The sequence below is a fragment of the Epinephelus fuscoguttatus genome, linkage group LG21, assembly GCF_011397635.1.
Source record: "Epinephelus fuscoguttatus linkage group LG21, E.fuscoguttatus.final_Chr_v1".
NCBI classification, from domain to species: Eukaryota; Metazoa; Chordata; class Actinopteri; order Perciformes; family Serranidae; genus Epinephelus; species Epinephelus fuscoguttatus.
The window spans coordinates 6,806,216-6,821,994 of NC_064772.1; the positions used below are offsets into that span (position 1 = coordinate 6,806,216).

At 38.3% G+C, this 15,779-nt stretch overlaps 2 protein-coding genes across 2 annotated transcripts; one reads left to right on the forward strand and one right to left on the reverse strand.

The window, feature by feature from the left end:
* Positions 1–1,939: 1,939 nt before the first annotated feature.
* Positions 1,940–2,961, reverse strand: LOC125882304 (GTPase IMAP family member 9-like). The gene is made up of 2 exons (XM_049566114.1): positions 2,914–2,961; positions 1,940–2,751 (listed from the first exon to the last, which is right to left on the reverse strand). The coding sequence occupies exons 1-2, from the start codon at positions 2,930–2,932 to the stop codon at positions 2,048–2,050; spliced, it is 723 nt and encodes a 240-aa protein (XP_049422071.1). The 5' UTR covers positions 2,933–2,961; the 3' UTR covers positions 1,940–2,047.
* Positions 2,962–3,340: 379 nt separating this feature from the next.
* Positions 3,341–4,974, forward strand: LOC125882303 (GTPase IMAP family member 8-like). The gene is made up of 4 exons (XM_049566113.1): positions 3,341–3,769; positions 3,872–3,945; positions 4,072–4,122; positions 4,315–4,974. Exons 1-4 carry the CDS (start codon positions 3,486–3,488, stop codon positions 4,950–4,952), a joined length of 1,047 nt encoding a protein of 348 aa, XP_049422070.1. The 5' UTR covers positions 3,341–3,485; the 3' UTR covers positions 4,953–4,974.
* The last annotated feature ends 10,805 nt before the right edge of the window (positions 4,975–15,779 follow it).

Consider the following 15,779-nt stretch of genomic DNA (forward strand, 5'->3'; position numbering starts at 1 on the left):
AATACAAATAAATGAATAAAAGACTGCATAAAAAAGAATAAAACACAATTAGGGGATAGATTGAATAGAGAACATAATAATAACCAGCAATAAAATAATCTATAAAACCTAAAATCAGGGAATCAATGATACAAAGGGGTACTTCAGGGTTAGAAGAAAGATAAATCAATCAATTTTCTTTATAAAGCCCAATATCACAAATCACAATTTGCCTCACAGGGCAACCAGTGAAATGTAGATTAAGAATGCAAATTAGGGCAATGTCTAGAATTGTTTAGAAGAGTTATGGATGACGGGACGGGACAGGGCCACTGTGAAGTCCCTTCTTTATGCTGACATTATTTTTTCTTTACCAGCGCTCAGGTACCAAAAGAGGCAGGACAGGCATGATGTGTAACACAACAGAGTTGGCCTCTAGTGTAATGTATTACAAGGGCGTCTGCAGCGCTCTATAAACAATAGCAATGCCATAACATGGCAATAACAATAATTTACCATGCCTGGTTTCATCCTTGTCGGCTAGTCTCATCCTCTGCTTGGAAGGTAAGGAGCTCCTGGACCTCATTATTTGACCAATTTGTGGACATTTTCAGTCACAGATCTTCTTTTCTAAGTTAGCTGCTAACTACTACAATCTGCTTTTAGAGCCCAGTTCAGACCAAAGATTCATTGCAGAGAAAAGTTGCAGCAGTGTGAATTGGCCAGTCTGAGCTCGACTCAAGGCGGCTGATGGTGTCACCTCTAACTCAGCTAGTCAAATTGACAGCAGCTGGTTTTAGAATGTAACGCGTCATCTTTTCCACAGCCAATCGGTTTGAAGTAAAGTCTGCTGGTTAAGTCAAAATGACCACGGACAGCCTGTTCACTGGCTGCAGCAAGTGGTCCGTCACCGCTGAGCCCTCTTTTCTGTCCTCACATGTTTCGGTGTCGGATGTTGGGTCCCTGCTGCTACTCACTGTATGTGCCAATCTCCCCGCCCCCCATATTTTAAGAAGTTACAAATTATATTTAGCCACAAAATAAGTCTGAAAAGCTGGAAATCAGAATGTAAGTAGAGAGAGTCACACTGTCTCATCTAGTTGCATTAGTGTGAACTGACGGGTTTGTAGAACGCTGCAGAACGGTGCATTGCAAGTAGTTGCCTGTTTGTTCAACAATGTCTGAACAATTTAATCTTGCTGCTGCCCAGAACATCATACTTGTTCCGTCCATGGTCCCGTCCTACCAACTGTCCCTTTTACACAGACACAGACATTCAACACTGTTACTACCTCTGACATTTCATGATCTACCTTTCATAAAGAATCACAAGGCAGAGATTGCAGCTACATCCCATTTAGGTGAGCTATTTCCAGGGTCCTGGTATTGTGCTTGCTGGCTCACTATCACTGCTCACTGGGACACTGGGTCAACCAAATCTCCACTGGGAAAATTCTTTTCACCTGTGCTTTTCCTGCTATGATAAGTCAAAATGTGTGCTACCATTTACCGTAAAAGCTGATGGTATATTTAAGACAATGCTAAATGGATGATATCTGTAACTTGTATAATATCAACAGCAGTAAAAGTAATAATGTATATCTTTATTCATATGACAGTATCTTGAAAAAAATGACAATCTGATTTTTAGTTTGATCTTTTAGATTTTTTTCCACCTTTATTTATAGAATAAAACATCAATCAAGTCATTTTGCAACAAGTTATAAACAAATATTATTCAATGAAGACATACCAATCCACCATGATTATACATATTATAAAAATCAACAACAGACAAGACAAGAAATTGTACTACTACTTCACAGTCTGTATTTTGTTTAAATTGTTTATGTTTAAAACTCCTTTATATTTATTGCTGAGCGCAAATAAAAATAACACCTTGATCTATACTGTAAGTGTGTGTGTGTGTGTGTGTGTGTGTGTGTGTGTGTGTGTGTGTGTGTGTGTTAAAGGGTTTTAATATATGACATATTTTCACACTTGGCACAGAAGCTGTGTTGTTTTGTCTGGATGGTGATGATGTGTTTTGGCTACTGATCTTGGTCATTTACTCTCTTGCAAGAATTACAAGGAAATGCATAATACGATCTATCAGTGAAGTAATAAAGCTATATTCGTCAGCACTTGTGCTTCCCTTGGACTTTTGTTTTGTCTGCACCTCTTTGTACATGGCATCTGTGTAGAATGTTGCCCCGTTTGCAGCATACATGTCATCAATTTTTTTGATCAGCTCTTCCACTTGTCTTCTGTCTTTCCTGGTGTTGTTGAAGACATGGAACCTTTGTCCACAGCTTTGGATGACTCGTCGAAGCTCTGGCTTGCCCTCAGTTACATACTGTTGTATGCTCATGTCTCCAAGATCATCACCTCTGGTGAACAGCACGATCATGTACTGATTAGCTTTTGGACCAAACAGCTTTTGCAGGGCTTCTACAGAGTTCTTCTCTTCCGTGGTGAATCGACCAACTTGGATGACCAGCAGGAACACATGAGGTCCAGGACATGAGACTTCGACACATTTCACAATTTCATTTTTGATGAAGTCCTGGGATTTCTTGGTATCCAGGATTCCTGGTGTGTCTACTACAGTAACCTCTCTCTTACCATAGAGTGTCACACCTTTCTTACAGGTCTCAGTCACTGACTCTGAACTGGGACGGGAATCAAAATGTTTTTCTCCAAGAATGGTGTTTCCAACAGCACTCTTGCCCACACCAGTTTTTCCAATCATCACGATTCTCAAATCAGGACCTGCAAAACAATTCATGACTTCTGTTTAAGCTGTCTAAAAGACCATCTCATTGGCTCAATGTACAAATACTTCAGTAAATATGAGCTCACTGTCATAGATTTTAAACATGATTAGTCATACATGGAGTAGATACAAACAAAAACTGTTGTTTTGAGTCTCACCAGAAGCAGCTGAACCCATCTTCTCTCAGCAGCGTTGTCTCAACAAAGATGACAAAGATGAATGTTAAGGCTTTAAGGCCGTTGTTCATTTATATGGTGGCTACACAGCTGACACACCTCACAGTATTTGCATAACAGGTCCATATAAAACAGGAAGACAGCAGCACAGTCTACAGACACCACACAGCCTGCCTGTACTTTGCTGCGCTGGATCCATGAGCCATGTCTCACAGTAAGTTTTGCGGTAATAATTTTCTATCATGCATGTTTGTTTTGCTCTCTCTGCTTTGCTTTAGTAAGACGCAATGAAGTAAACTGAACCTCTTTTGTATTATTGTGAAAATTGATCAAAATAGAAAAAAAAATTGTTGCATGTATCAAGTTAAAAAGACGTTTCACTTGTTTTCACAGGTAAGATTTCAGTTGTTGTTCTGGGACGTGACGACTCTTTGAAAAAAGCCCTCGTAACCATCATCCTAGGGAAAGATTTATCTCAACTATCCCAAAGAAATGTTTTGAAAAATACTAAGATATATGAAAATGATAAATATGTGGTCACATGTACACCAGGCATGGACACATCATGTGTGGACATAAGAGAGCTATTTGCTATTAATCAACACCCTCACATGTCTTTGATGGTGGTAGAGGATGGGTTTTCAACAGAGGAGGTATGGCAACAGATAGAAATGCTGCACCGTATAACTGGAAGACCCACAGAGGAGTTCAGAGTGCTGCTGCCCCTCAAAAGTAAACACCCAGATTCTTACCCATTCAAATGCTGCACACTGGGGGAGGTTTTCAACAAACTGAGTAAACTGACAGAAGGAAGACACCTGATGCCAACTGACAAGAGGTAAAGAAGGAGTGCACTGGTATATGTAATATTTATATAATGTAGTCTTCAGGGAGACTGTTGTATATTACATCAGGGATGTACTCTTTCTCTACATTATAGGCATGATGACCATCTTGATTCAGATATGTCTGAGTCACATATGTCCACACCACACACCCTGATGGAAATGACGGGTAAGCCACAATTTCTTGCAGCATTTTACTATCAGTCAATTGTAGTTTTTAGTGAAGGGTACTTTAAATAGAACCAAAAGGTTTTATTGCAACTTACAGAAACTCTTATTTGACCTTTTTATTCAGGTGGCAGAAATAGCACAGAGCACCTCACTGACCCCACGACAAGTTTAAAAAGTGAGACTTGTGTTTTAACAATGTGTCTGAACTTATATTAATTATTACAAAATCTGAAGTTATATTTAGTCATTATGTGTTTAATGCGACCAATCATGCCTCTTTAAAAAAAACTTACAGCAGCTGCTTGTAATTATGAAAGCAGGAAATTGTAAAGTTCTCTGAGGTTCTTTTTGTACTACATCAATACAGGAAACCACTCTGGCACCAAAGTGAACCTTGTTCTGCTGGGAATGGCTGGTACTGGAAAGAGTGCAAGTGGGAACACAATCCTGGGAAAGAAAGCGTTCACATCAAGAACCAGTTCAAATCAAGTCACCACAAAGTGCCAAGAGGCAGAAACTAGGATAGGCAGTAGACATGTTCGTGTCATTGATACTCCAGACATCTTTGATGATGACATTGAATCATCAGTTAAGGACAAAAATGTGAGAGAGTGCAAAGAGCTCTGTCAGGAGGAGCCTTGTGTTTACTTACTTGTGATGCATGTCAGCAGATTTGCAGACGGTGAGAGAGACATACTGAGAAAGTTAGAAAAAGCTTTTGGCAACAAAGTTCAAGAACAAACAGTCATCCTGTTTACTCGTGGAGAAGATCTGAAGCGTGCAAAAATGACCTTTGAGGAATTTTTGGAAAGCTGCCAGCCTGATCTCAACAAAATAGTTGAGAAGTGTGCCAGAAGGTGTGTTCTTTTTGAGAACAGTAACTCACGTTTGCCTCAAGTGGAAGAGCTGATGAAGACAGTGAGCAGGATGTTCAAAGAGTTCAAAGAAACATCAGATCACACCAATAAAGGGTGGTTATGGAATCCCTTTGCTAAATCTAAATAAGTGACACTGTGAAATGATTCAATACCCCCTGAACCTGTTGATTATAGAGTTGTGAAGCATTTAATCAGGAATTGATGTCATTTTCATATCATGTTTGTTTGACATTTGTGCTTGGAATTTGTAAAAAAACAAAACAAAACAAAAACATAAGTCTCTACTCTCTATAAGAGCTCTGTTTCTCATTTTGTTATCGTTTGTAAACTGTGATGTCATGAACTCTACATTTGTCAATAAAACACAGCTTGGTTGTAATTTCAGTGTGTCTGTGGTGTCAGATTCTGTCAGACATGCTGACTTAAATACTTACACTTCTCAGGGCTTCACCTATGATAATATGATAAACAGGTACATGCATAGATTAAGAGCACATGAGTGAAATGTCATCCTAAAGGCTGTGATGGAGCGGCCTTGTTTCACCAGAATAACTTACAGATAAATTAAAGTTCAAAAGTTTAAAATGCAGGAAATCTATAACATCATGGTTCAATATTCAATATCACTACTGACGAAAATCCTACATTTAGACAAAATCTGGTTTAAAAAAAAATTGAAACAAAAAAATGTGCGTGTCTCTCCCCTTGTACTTTTTTATTCTTCTGTATGCTGTATTATGACACAGTCAGCCTCAACCAAACAGTAAACTAAAACTGGTGAAATATCACCATCTACTGGACATTTGACATACTAAGCTCCTCCAACATACATTTGGGAATTAGAGTGTTCTACACTTGAATTGGACGAGTACTGACCAAATTTTGTGTGCTTTCTTTGTCAGTGTCTTTGATTAATTAATATATATTAAAGTATATCTTATCTAAATGCTTTTAAAAGTCAGGGATGTTAAGAGGGCTGGTGTGGATAGTTCAACTGAAGTGCCGTTCTATACACAGACAAGGTAGTGAAATGAAAACTGGTAGATTTGTCATAGCACCATTGATTTTTATTTTTTATTTTTTCAACCTAACAAAACTAAAACCAGGTTTTTTTTATCTGAGGGAGATGCAGATATTCTTACTCTTGTCTTTGTTTCACCCAGACTTACAACGGAGGATTAGAGCCATGTTAAAGAAAGTGCAAAAAAATCTTAGATTTTTAAGACTAAAGTCGTAAATCTACAAGAATAAAGTCAAAATATTACAAGATTAAATTCATAATTTTAGGAGAAAGGAGTCACAGCGTAAGACCAGAAAGTCAGGTAACATGGTATTTAAAGTGACAAATGTGTACAAACAGTGTGGGGGGTCACAGTAATATATGTATTAGCATTAGCCTACTGAAATAATATAACTCGTTACCGACAAGCTTTCAGGTGACATTACTATTACAGATTACAACCAACCGAAAACTGTTTATTGTTTTCATTTTTCATTCATCCACACTGCTCCACTTCCACCAGTGCGCCAGCAGAAATATCATGTTTTCTTTCTTGTCAGTGTGTTTCCATCAGTGGCATAAGGTAGTTACAATGTGCCCCAGTGCACGCTATTATGAGGGGCCCTATTCCGCCAGTAAGTTATATGAAGCACACACACAAACACAGTTTTAGGTGAATATATATTTTAGCAACAGTGTGTCTTACTGCCGCTTTTACGTTACATCCACTTGCAGATACTTGATATTGGACACATTAACACACATATTACACAGCAATTATCATTACATATCTGTATAAGACACATCTACAAAAGAAAGTAGGAAATTGTTAGTTTAACTTGATAGTTTTTTATTGGTAAATTATAGTTTTTTAGAATGGCTTATGTAGAATAAGTGTATAATTTGTTATAGATTGACACTGTTTTACAAAACCAGAAAACCATGATGGAGATGGGTTTGCCTTATTTAGGGCATGTATGGAAAATAGCACCATTTTTGTGAGTTCTTCTTTGAACATGGGCGTATTTTCCAGGTGGCAGTCAGGTCCCTCCACCCCGTTTCCATTCATATACCTACAATACATCCCATTCTGCTTTAGGTCCTAAGGCTGCCTGGAGACAAAACATTATAATAATCCAGTGCAACCTGGATATTGTAATGTTTTGTTTTTAGGCCAGGCAGATGTGTGTATGTGTGCCTGGCAGGCACACATGCACACAAACACACAGACACGTGCACGCACTTACAGGTGAGCACACTTGAGCGTGGCTTGGGCCGCATTTTCCTGCCTGAACCGTCCCGGGTCCAACGCGGTTTGTTACGTGACATAGTTATTGTGATGGACAGTGTGTAACAGCCCATATCAGGATCCGCTACTGGATCCTGATATGGGCTGAATGGGGGGCGCCATAGGGGGGTGTTGCCCAGGCAACATTTAGGCTAGAACCGCCACTGCTCGCACTGTCTGTCCCCAGAGTAAAAAAGAAGTCAGCAGGCCACAGGGCCTTTTCTTATCATGCCCTCTTCCCCCTAAATAACCTCTGTATGGAGATCAGTCAGATTCTGTTGAAGTTTTTTATCCAAACACAAAACTCATCTTTTTTTTTGCTGTAGATTTCAATTAATGGCATATTGTTTCATTTGGGTCTGGCAAACAGGTCTTAGTTTCAATGTACCATTTAAGTATTTGACTAAAAAACAACTTATGATGTAATCGATTATAAAATAAAATTAATTGCAAAATATTAAAGCAGTGCACTAAACATGAAGGCCTCTTTGCTTGATGAATGAGCATTTGAGGAATATACCATAAAATGTCCAGTAGATGGTGATATTTCACCAGTTATAGTTTACTGTGTGGTTGAGTGTTTGATTGATTGATTGATTGATTGATTGATTGATTGATTAAAGTATTTATTTCGAATATGTACAGAAAATCGACATTAAGCACAGAATATTAGTCAATACCAAAATATACAACAAAATTTTAATAAGACGCATATACATGCTCTCATATTTTAAGCAAACAATAGGCATAAAGCAATCAATTTTACATATTCGAAAAGGAGAGGGAAGAAGCAAAAAGCTTAAAGTGTTGATCCTCCAGAGTCAAAATGCAGTGTACAGAAGGAAAATAATTTATTAGCTCTTCCGCTTGATTTGATAACTGTACAACCAGTTTAAGGTATTAAATCATTTCATAGTACAGCCTATGGAACAAGGAAAAAAGTACCAGATCTTTCTAACACTTTATACGTACCAGAGAGCCATTCGGGCCACATATGTCCGAAGCTGATCAATGAAATCAATTTTATCTATTTTTACACCCAACTGGACCCACTGGGTCCCAACTGGTCCTGTTGGGTTCAGGGTTGGGTATCCACACTCATGGATATATGCACATTCATCATTCTTTCTGGTGACTTTTTTAATACAGTGTCCACTCTATGCATTAGCTCTTCACTTGATATGTACCTGAGTTCTTGTTGTCAAAAAGAACACAGCCTCTGCCACACTTCTCAACTATTTTCTTGAGATCAGACTCACAGGAATTTAAAAAAAAATGCTCAAGGCTCATCTCACTACGCTTCAGATCCTCTCCATGAGTAAACAGGATAACTGTTTTTTCTCGAACTTTGCTGCCAAAGGCTTTTTTTTGTTTTTGTTTTTTTCACTTTTTCAGTATTTTCCTTTCGCCGTTTGTGTATCAGCTGACCTGCATGACAAGCAAAGAAACCCAAGGCTCCTCCTTACAGAGTTCTATGCACTTTGTCACATGCTTTACTTTAATTGATGATTCAGTCTCATCATCAAAGATGTCTGGAGTATCAATGACACGGACATGTCTACTGCCTATCTCAGCTTCTGCCTTTGTTCTGCATTAATGTAGAACACAAACTTTACAGTTATCTGTTTTTATAATTACAAGCAGCTGTTTTTCATTGCTGCTTGCATTAAAACACGTACAAAAAAACTACTAAACATTACTGTAGCTACATTTTTGTTTACTGTCTGCAAAATGCAGACAGTGGACCGAAAGCAGACACACTAACTGTGTATGTATCAGACAAGATCGGTAGAATGTTGGGGTGTGATTTTTTTTCTCTCAGGCCTGAATAGAAATAGGCTACATTATGAAATGCCAATACTTTGAACTGGTTGGTTACATAGCTCTGGAGATTGGTTCTTCAGGTGAGAAATCCAGTTTAATTAGTGGCTGTCACACTTGATTTTAAGCTAATGCAGAGGTAGAGGAAATAAAGATCTTTCAGTAAAAGTAGTAATAACTTTACCTGTGGGCGGCACAGTGGTGTGGTGGTTCTCTGCGGGCACTCCGGCTTCCTCCCACAGTCCAAAGACATGCAGATTGGGGACTAGGTTAATTGATGACTCTAAATTGTCCGTAGGTGTGAATGTGAGCGTGAATGGTTGTTTGTCTCTATGTGTCAGCCCTGCGATAGTCTGGCGACCTGTCCAGGGTGTACCCTGCCTCTCGCCCGATGTCAGCTGGGATAGGCTCCAGCCCCCCGCGACCCTCAAGGGGATGAAGCGGTTAGAAGATGAATGAATGAATGAATGAATGAATGAACTTTACCTGTTAAACCTAAAGTCCCCCAATTGGGCGACTTTGAGAGCGACTTTGCAAACACAGTGTGAAACAATCACTGATCATGAAGAATAGAGTGATGTTGCACATCAAATTAAACAGTAGAACCTGGGCTACAAGGCTGTTTAAACTTCTACATGCCCCAAACACAGCTCAAACAGCAACTAAATAAATAAGAACAAATCAAACTCCATACAGCACTGATATACCGATCCACTTAGTATATTTCGGGCTCTAACTTGATGCCACATTATGCCAAACACACGAAATTCATCTCAAATGAAAGCTGAGACTCCACTGTTTCTACACAATCCCTTCAAAGCACGCTACACCAAAGCATCAGCAATCGTTTCGCCGAACTATTGTTGTAAAATTTCTCTTACCTTTGTTGTTTTTGCCGTGAAAAGTGAATTCTGCGTAAAACACAGTACGTTAGACCGACATGTTGTGCTGCATTCAAATGAATCCGGGTGAACATGACTGCCTTCAGGTTCCGGGGATAAACATAACATTGACCGGACATTGAAGCCGACATCTCCCCCACAATGGCGTTCTGCTGACTCTGATTGGCTTACAGTGCTGTCAATCTCATTTTGGTGGGTATAGCTTCATTCTATTTTCTCTAACGAATCAAACGAGGTGTCAATCACTTAAATCGGCCTAACCATCACGGAGATATGGGGCTCAGTTTCAAATGTAGTAGGTGTGTATTGGTCAATTTGGAGTGCAAAATAAAGAAAAAAAAACGAAACAGACAGTTGTATGTGTATATCCTAAACACCATTGGGGATGTACAAATACAAAAAATGAAAGATACAGGATTGTACATGACAAAAATCACATGCAAACATGGTGCAATTTTGGAGAGCTCGTCTTAATTTTCTGTACTAAAACCTCTCTTATATTGCTCCGCTTCAATTTATCAGAATCAACCTTTGCAGAGTTAATATTCACATACTGTACTATGATGTGATGGAGGTTTAGAGCTGCAGCTGCATCATTCCAAAGGGATACTCATCCTGAAAATGCTACTTTTTTTTAGGCAAACCTGACCATTTTTCATTTGTGCTGTGTGCCATCTTCATTTACTCTTCACATGTAACACATATACTGATATTTACACATCTTAACAAATCTCACGTGTTCCCTTTACCATTACAAAATTATTACAAAAATGAATTACAAAAGTATTCAAACAGACCTTGTGGTTGCAGAGATATACTCATTTCATTATGGGTATGCAATTTTTGAGCAGAGGCCTATAAAATAGGCTTAGCATTTCTAATGAACTTTTTGTGTGCTAGGGGCAGCACTTGAAGCACATCACATGACACGCTAGCAGTGCCGGTGTGTTTTCAGCTTTAGGCTTTCTGCATAGGCTGTGGAAAGTGTACAGAGGCCCTAACTACATCCAGATACTGAACATAGACACACCATACCTGAAATACCCACAGCAAGCCTCACAGACTGAGAAAGCATAGCAACACCAGATGAAAAACATCAGTGGAACAATGTAGGAGCAGAAAAACAGGATGATAATTGAAAGGGCCCAAGTGCCTCTGCCTACTCAAGTATCTTTTTCTCATCAAAGCAAAATTGACACCTGTGAGGCATTTTTCAGAATGCATACATGTAGTTTTCCTCTCACATACATATGAAACCAAATTCATTCACATACTGTACAGAAAACCACACACTAATACAAGTGAACTATCTATATACACAACTGAAACACTCTCACACAAACTGGTTTTTATGAGAGCTGTTGTGTATGTAAAGGCATGTCTTGTATGTGTGTGTCTGGTTTTCAATACAGCATGTGAAGGAGTTTCATTTCATGACTGTACATGAGAAGAGAAGTACATATATTAGAATAATATTTCTGAAAACGGCCCCTCATAAACAGCTAACCTGTTTACTCGGGGGAAAGATCTGAACCATGACAAAATGAGCTTTGTGGGGGGTTTTTTATTGCTGCAAGTCTGATCCCAAGAAAATAGTTGAGAAGTGTGAGAACAGTACCTCAGGTTCACATGAAGTAGAGGAACAAATGCAGACAGTGGACCGGATATTACAGTAACAGTAGAAACAATAACAGGATGCTGTGATGTGATTTTTTCCCCCCAGACCTATAGATAGAAATAGGCTGTGAAATGGTCAATACTACTCAATACACAATTTTGAAGCATTATAATAGGAATTTCTATATTTAGGGACTGAGTACTAACTGCTGGAAGGACCCAGCTGAAATTGCTCTGTTTATCATAGTTTTTCTCAACTGCTGATTTGATCATTATCACCTTCTTAGCACAGCTGAGGTCTTCTCTTACAAATGTCTGAACAATTTTTCATACATTTTCACACCCTTATTAACCCTTTACGGCATACTGTTGTCTGTCCAATAAAATCAGGGGCTGAGGTGGGTTTGGTATTTGTCTGGGGGTTGAGCAGTCTTTTCAGGAAGCAAAGCCACACGAGGCAGAGTGCCAGCAAAAGGTAAGATAAATATAATTTTTCTGCACATTTAATAATACAAAATATAATTAATAAATTAATTATGATGTAAAATCATAGTCACACTGTACTGATCTCTGGGGCAAATTCACAAGCTACCCAGCAGATAAAGTATACAAATTAGCTCAACCTTTATCAGCTGTCATGTACATTAATGCATTAATAATTATGATTCAATAATATTATCTAAATGGTTCTGAAATGGGCAATTCTGCATGAGCACTTTAACTTACTTTAAATATACTTCAATGCCAATTGTTATATACAGTACATTTAATGAAATAAAATTTTGACTTTGACTTGTAACAGAATGTTTTTACAATGTGCTACTGTTACATAAGTAAAATAAGTGTGCAGCCTACTTCTTCCACCGTTACTGTTAAATGGGTAGATCAGTGAAAATGAATAAGTAAATTGTTCAGCTTTTTTCTTTTTTAACATTTGTTTCTATTGACTTCCTGGTGAATGATTTTTAACCCTCTCTGACCCAAATTCATTTCCTTTTTCTATATATTCAGTAACTTGTTGTGTTCCACATCCACTATGAAGGCTCCTCTTGTCTTTTTACATTTACCTCTTGTCTTTTTACATTTACTGAACTGACTGTCAGGCTGGCTGCATCATGCAGGATGGCCCATTTCAGAATTATATTAACTATCTTACTGGATCATAAGTGAAACATTAATGTGTGTATTACTTTAATGTTGCAGCACGTAAAAGTGCAGCAAATTCAAAATGTTTAAATACAATTCATCATGGATTTACATTTTGTATTAATAATCTAAATCGGCAAGATGAAAGAAGAAGTCATTTATTATGTAGATCTGGCAAAGTAAAAAGTACAAATATAGTGAAGTAGAAAGTTGCATAAATATTAAAGTACAAGTACTTCAAAATTGTACTTAAGTAGGCTACAGAACTTGGGTAAAAGCTCCACTGTGTGTTTCACAGAAAGAGAATGTCATATTTCCTGCTTGATGCAAGTTCATATCTGATTTTCTTATTATAAAGTTACAATTTGAGAGCTAGTTCATTTTATAAACCTTGAAGATAGATTAGTAGCTCTCGCTTTTCATTTACTGGCAACATACTGTTTACTAGTAGCCTGAGCAACTGTCTGCAGCAGTCTGTGTGTCAGCTTCATCTCCCACACTGTGAGATCCGCTCCACAGGTGGATGTGATTTCTTGTCAGTTGCTCATGTGAACGATGAGGGCATTGGGTTTATCAGCCCTCACAAGATAACAGAAACTCATGTTATTATGAACATCACAGGGTTTTCTGCTTTCGGTAACGTCAAGGATGAAGACTCACCAGCTGACCCGGTCCGAGCGCTGGTTCTGCTCTTCTACAGGCCCCCAGATGATTCTGATCCTGAGTCCCTCCTCAATGTGTTGCTGCTACCAAAGAACGTTTCACTCCGGGATGTGCTGCACACCAGGAAGAAGTTAGTTGGAGATGAGAGCTACATAGAGACATCCCCACACTGTAAACTGCACCCAAAGCAGGAATACACTCTGTCCACTTGTCCTGAAGACGACTCAGTTCTAGTTCAACCAGCAGAAGCAGAGTTTGACTGCGACAACTATGACAACTACTTCCCATCATTCCAGGTGAGCCTAGAAAAGATCATGAAACACATTAAGCTGTTTTTGAGAAACACCAACAGCTCCCACAGTGTCTGGGAAAGACGAGTTTGTCTTTCATCCCCTGGAGTAAGAAGGTCCTGTGGGCAGAGCGCACTGAATCTCCCTCCTAATGAGAAGCTGTTTGCCATACGGAGCAGCTTCATTGATGGGATATCAGGACCTGTTCTCAAAAGTCTGCTGGACAAACTGCTGGAGAAAAAGGTGATAACTGACTCTGAGAGGGAGTCAGCGGACGTGATGCAAAACAACAGAGATAAAGCTCGTTTTGTTATCGACACAGTGAGGAAGAAAGGTGAAGCTGCCAGCTCAGAGATGATTGAGTTCCTCTGTGAGGCTGACCCCTTCCTCTGTGAACATCTTGGGCTTATCTGAAGCTAAATGAACATCTGATGCGTGCAGTTTAACTTCTCCTTCTGTATGCTGTATTTTGACTCAGGAGAATCAACACAGTCAGCCTCAACCAAACAATAAACTATAACTGGTGAAAAATCACCATTTACTGGAAATGTAATGACAAGTTCCTTATGTGCTCATTTATCAAGGAAAAGAGGCCTTCCTGTATGCTACGATGCTTTAATCTTTTGCAATTTATTTTATGTTTTAATCATTTATATGTTGTTTTTGAGGAAAAATCCTAATCTGAAAGTAAGAAGCAACAAACACATCTGTCAAATAAATGCAGAGAGGTAAAAAGTACAGTAGGAGTAGAAGTGCATGTAAAGTAACATAAAATATAAAATACCTCAAAATTTCAAAGTACTTAAACAGGCTAAATGTACTCAGTGACTCTCCATCACTGTTATGTACAACTTACTTTTATACATGTCAACAGAAAATAACAGAAACATTTGTGGAAAAATATTCAGGTGTAATATTTTGGGTTACTTGTGTGTGTATTTTTATTATTTTAGCACAACTGTGTATTTGATGGATAATAATCCTGTTTCTAAATCATCCTGGGTGCCCTTCCAGTCTAAACACTTGAAGTCTATTTAAAATCAAACCTCACAATATAGATTCATATTCATGTTTTCCATTGTGTTAAATAATCATCCATCATGTTGGAGCAAAGAGGAGAAGATTGATGGATCAGAATGTTGGAGAATGATACTGTTGTCATGGACATTATTACTTTTTTTTACTGGATTATATTGGATAGATTTTTTTCTATTTTGAACTTGAAATCTTGTTCTCTGACTTTGTTTGTTATTGAATGTTACCATTTTGTTTTCAGTTTTACCACTTTTTTTATTTATTTTTTTTTTTTTTACCTATGTGCCTCTTATGTCACCTCCAACCACACACGCAGGCATATGCCTGAATTTACAGAATATGTCTTCCTCTGTTGACCTTCTGAGATCTTTCAGCCATGCCAGCTGTCATTGACCTCTGATCCTTTGACTTTTACTCTGGCGCCACCATGAGGTGAGGTCCACTGTGAGGGTCCAGAGGGACAGAGGGATGTTGTATGCTGTGAAACCCTCTGAGGCAAACTGTGATTTGTGATTTTGGGATTTATAAAGAAAATTTAATTGAACTGAATTTGTGGTTCAGAATGAAATTCAAGTGCTCAACAGTTACAGTAAAGCAGTCGTTGGAAATGAAATTCTTGTATTCTTGTTCTCAGCTCCCTCCAACAATACTGCTATCATATGCAAAAAACAAAAACAAAAATAAAAAAACAGTAAGAAGTAAAGAAGGCCCAGGAAGTAAAATGTAAAATAGTGCAGAAGTTAAAAGTAGGAGTAAAATATAAAAGATATCAAATAGATTCTAATAAAAAATAAGTAAAACCATGTCAACTTTAAATGGATTACCTCAGTTTTGCTGCAGATATTCAAGTTTCCCTGATGATGCATCCTGTTGACTTGAGTTTTCTTGTAGCACCATCAACAGGTTGACATTTCTGGTTTGTAATTGAAATATCTCAACGACTATTAGATGGTTTGCCATTAAATTTTGTGCACACATTCGTGGTCTGAGTCTTTTTTCCTCTGCAGGGTACATGAGTTGTCTATCTACATTTCAATAACCACAGGCAATAGTGTTGAAACCCACAATACTGTGTAGAGCAGGTGTCTTCAGCATTTTTCAGGCCAATGAAGGACCAGTTAGGTGAAAGAGAGACAGAGCAGGGACCCCCTACTACATATGTGGTATAGAATGTAGTTCCATATTAAACTGG